The sequence below is a fragment of the Merops nubicus genome, unplaced genomic scaffold (assembly GCF_000691845.1).
Source record: "Merops nubicus isolate BGI_N331 unplaced genomic scaffold, ASM69184v1 scaffold725, whole genome shotgun sequence".
NCBI lineage: Eukaryota > Metazoa > Chordata > Aves > Coraciiformes > Meropidae > Merops > Merops nubicus.
Window position 1 is genome coordinate 1 of NW_008610001.1, and position 3,907 is coordinate 3,907.

Sequence of the window (3,907 nt, forward strand, 5' to 3'; positions counted from 1 at the left end):
TGGCGGCCCGGGGGATGTGACCTTTTCCCGCTGGGCCGAGGAGTAACTGGATCCCGGGGGCCCTCAGTAAATTTAGTGCTTGACCTTTCCAGTGTGGAGGTCGCTCTTAATCTTTAACCGAGGGGCCCTGGCCTTTGGACGCGGCTGCTGGGCTCCCTCCTGCCCCACTGGGCAGGGAGCAGTGGGTGATCCCGGGGGCTGTGCCCAGCTCAGCAGGCTCCCTGTTGCTCCTCCTCACCGATGTCTCTTTATCCCCAGATTCGGCCGCATTGGCCGCCTGGTCACCCGCGCAGCCGTCCTTTCTGGCAAAGTCCAAGTGGTGGCCATCAACGATCCATTCATTGATCTGAACTATATGGTGAGTTGCCTTGGAGTGCCTCCTGTGGGCCATTCTGAGGAGGGCTTCTCTGCCTCTGCGCTAGTAGCTTACCAGGAAAACCAGATGAGGGGTAGGGGTACAGGGCTGGGTACTTTGGCAGGGGCAAGTACAGTTGGACAAGGTCACAGAGGAGGTGGGGAGCTGAGACTGTTGGGGAGATGGTAGCTAGGGTGCCTGACTGTCCCCTTCCTTTCTCCTTGCTAGGTTTACATGTTCAAATATGACTCTACTCATGGTCACTTCCGGGGCACTGTCAAGGCTGAGAATGGGAAACTTGTGATCAACGGGAATGCTATCACCATCTTCCAGGAGTAAGTATCTCTCCAGCTTGATCCTGGAGAAGGAAAGCAGGTGCCTCGCAGAGCAGCTCTTAACAGTTTGTCCTTCCTCAGGCGTGACCCCAGCAACATCAAGTGGGCAGATGCTGGTGCTGAATATGTTGTGGAGTCTACCGGTGTCTTCACCACCATGGATAAGGCTGGGGTGAGTGTCACGGTGGCACATGGGAGAAGGAATACTGCTGCTTCTGCCTGTGGGGCACATCACGTACAGAACTGCTTGAGATGGGGCTGGGAGGGAGAAGAGGTCTGAAGAAGTGAGCTGCTGGAGGCATCCCAGGTAATCTAATCTCCTCTCTTCCCAGGCTCATCTGAAGGGTGGCGCTAAGCGCGTTATCATCTCGGCCCCCTCAGCTGATGCTCCCATGTTTGTGATGGGTGTCAACCATGAAAAGTATGACAAGTCTCTGAAAATTGTAAGGTAAGGAGGGAGGCAGGTGCTCTCTGTCCTAGAGCTCTCACCAGCTCTGGGAGGATTCATCTCTGCAGATAGGTTGCCTCTGGCTGATGAGCATTCCTCTCTTCCACAGTAACGCCTCTTGCACTACCAACTGCCTGGCACCCTTGGCCAAGGTCATCCACGATAACTTCGGCATTGTGGAGGGTCTTATGGTAGGTCTGGAGCTTGCTACTCAGGAGTGTGCCCTATTCCCAGGTCTCCTCAAGTGAGAGAAAAAGCGTCTCTACTCCCTGTATCCCCCCAGATGGGGAGGCGGTACCTGGGATGCTTTTTCTGTGGAGTGTGGGCTGTGTTCTCAATCCTGTACTCCTTCCACAGACCACTGTCCATGCCATCACAGCCACACAGAAGACAGTGGATGGGCCCTCTGGGAAGCTGTGGAGGGATGGCAGAGGTGCTGCCCAGAACATTATCCCAGCATCTACTGGGGCTGCTAAGGCTGTGGGAAAAGTCATCCCTGAACTGAATGGGTGAGTTTTGTCCCTTCTAGGGTGTCGGGGTGATGCAGCCAGTCCCTGGCTAGCGCTGAGCCATTCGTAGGAGAGTGGAGGGCTAGCAGAGAGGTGATGGGTGATGTTCCATGGACTTGTCTCTCACAGGAAACTTACTGGAATGGCTTTCCGTGTGCCAACCCCCAATGTTTCTGTTGTGGACCTGACCTGCCGTCTGGAGAAACCAGTAAGTGTTGTGGCCAAGGTCCTAACAACTTCAAGATGTGCCACCGCTTCCTCTAAACTCCCATCTTGTACCTGGAATTGCTCTCTCTCTGTTCACTTCTTCCCTAAAATTTGATCTTTGTGGATATAGTGTTTGTCATGGTGTTCCATTCTCTCATCTCCCCCAAGTGAACATTTTTGGTGAGTTGGGATCTGACCATCTTAAATTTGTCTTTTCTCAGGCCAAGTATGATGACATAAAGAGGGTAGTGAAGGCTGCTGCTGAAGGACCCTTGAAGGGCATCCTGGCATACACAGAGGACCAGGTGAGCCCTCTTGGCCTCTGCTTATCGTCCCTTGGCTCATTTTTCTCATACCAGCCTTTCTGGGATCCTGGTTTGGATGCCTGTGGTTCAGGCTGTGGGTCACCAAGTGCTACAATTTCCTCTCTGTTCCAGGTTGTCTCCTGTGACTTCAATGGTGACAGCCATTCCTCCACCTTCGATGCGGGTGCTGGCATTGCACTGAACGACAATTTTGTCAAGCTGGTTTCCTGGTAGGCATTGCCTGTGGGTGGTGGGGGAGACCACAGAGAAGGAGCTGGCAGAGGAGTGACAGACTCCTGCTGGGCAGTAATGCAGGGGATACACAGACTCCTGCTGGGAAGGGCAGCTCCAACATGTAATAGTCCCTGTGGAGTGAGGTGGCTTCTTACCAGAAATTGCTGTAGCCTTCCTGGGGGGTGGATGGAGTGCCTCCCACCTCCTTCGCTGAAGGTGGATGGTGGGAAGCTGCCTGGTTCAGCTGGGTGGGATGGGGCAGAGCAGGAACAATGGAGGGAAGGGATGCAAGGAATGGGTCAGTCCTGACAGCCCTTCTGTTTGTGTCCTCAGGTATGATAACGAGTATGGGTACAGCAACCGTGTTGTGGACTTGATGGTCCACATGGCGTCCAAGGAGTAAGCCGAGCACAGAGCCCCCCTGCTGCCTAGGGAAGCAGGACTCTCCTTCACCGGAGCCCCTGCCCTTCCTCACCACCGCTTAGCTCTGCATCCTGCAGTGAGAGGCCAGTTCTGTTCCCTTGTCTCCCCCACTCCTCCAACTTCTCCCCGAACCTGGGGGAGGTGGAGAGGCTGATAGAAACTGATCTGTTTGTGTACCACCTTACATCAATAAAAGTAATCACCATCTGAAACGCTTGTCTGTCTGTCGGTGGGGAGCGGGAGAAAGTGGTGGGTGTAAGGAGCAAAGGTAGGTCCCTGCTTTACAGTGGGCCCTGGCAGCTTGACTGCAACAGCTGGGCCAGCTTTTCTATGCGATGCTGTGTGGGCAGCATCTTGAGGCTGTGAACCTGGGCAGCAGAGGCACCATAAATGCCAGAGGAGTTTGGACAGCTCGGGTGTGGGTAAGGGTGCAGTCGTGAGATGCCTGACTGGAGGAGAACAGTGCCCATCTCGGCTGAGGAGCCAGGCTGCTGTGAGCAGAGCTGCTGTTTGCAGATTGTGAGCTACCTGGGGCAGATGTGAGAGGTGAGACTTCTGCCCGTGAGCCAAAGTAAGGTGTGGTGCAGGCCTGTGCTTGCAGGACTGCTGGATGGTAGAATGGAAGGCAGCTCTGCTGCTCCATCCACATAGCTCTCTGGATTTGCTTGTCTGATGGGTGTATGCAGAATAAAGTGCTGAGCAGATTACTTCTGCACTCAGTTTGGCAAAAGGACACAAGAAACAGGAATTATTTCTTCTTTCCCCTGCCTTAATGGAAATGCTACAAGGATGATTTTTAACTTGCTTTTATCTCTTAAAATGAGTCTGCTTGCCCTAGAGGAAATGGCTGCCTGGGGACGTGTCGGAGGCCAGCATTACTATGGTGGTAGCTAGTCTTAATTCTGGCTTAATTCTATGTGGAAGGAGGGGCAGTTGTAGTTAAGCTCCTGAGCAGCAAATCTCTGCAAGGTGAGTGTCAGCCCTCTGCCAGAGACTTCATGACCTCCTCCCATGAGAAGCCTAAGAGCTGCTAGGCAGGGGCTGAGCTTTTGTGAACTGTGAGCACTAGGGCAGCTAAGCACAGCACTGCA

At 53.7% G+C, this 3,907-nt stretch overlaps 1 protein-coding gene across 1 annotated transcript; it reads left to right on the forward strand.

Annotated features, from left to right (window-relative positions):
• Positions 1-92: 92 nt before the first annotated feature.
• On the forward strand, positions 93-3,028 carry GAPDH (glyceraldehyde-3-phosphate dehydrogenase; the record flags this gene model as incomplete). The annotated part of the gene is made up of 10 exons (XM_008940727.1): positions 93-358; positions 584-690; positions 772-862; positions 1,023-1,138; positions 1,248-1,329; positions 1,496-1,647; positions 1,777-1,855; positions 2,076-2,159; positions 2,292-2,389; positions 2,727-3,028. Coding segments are annotated over 10 exons (1,145 nt in total), but the record flags the coding sequence as incomplete, so codon positions are not given.
• Positions 3,029-3,907: the final 879 nt, after the last annotated feature.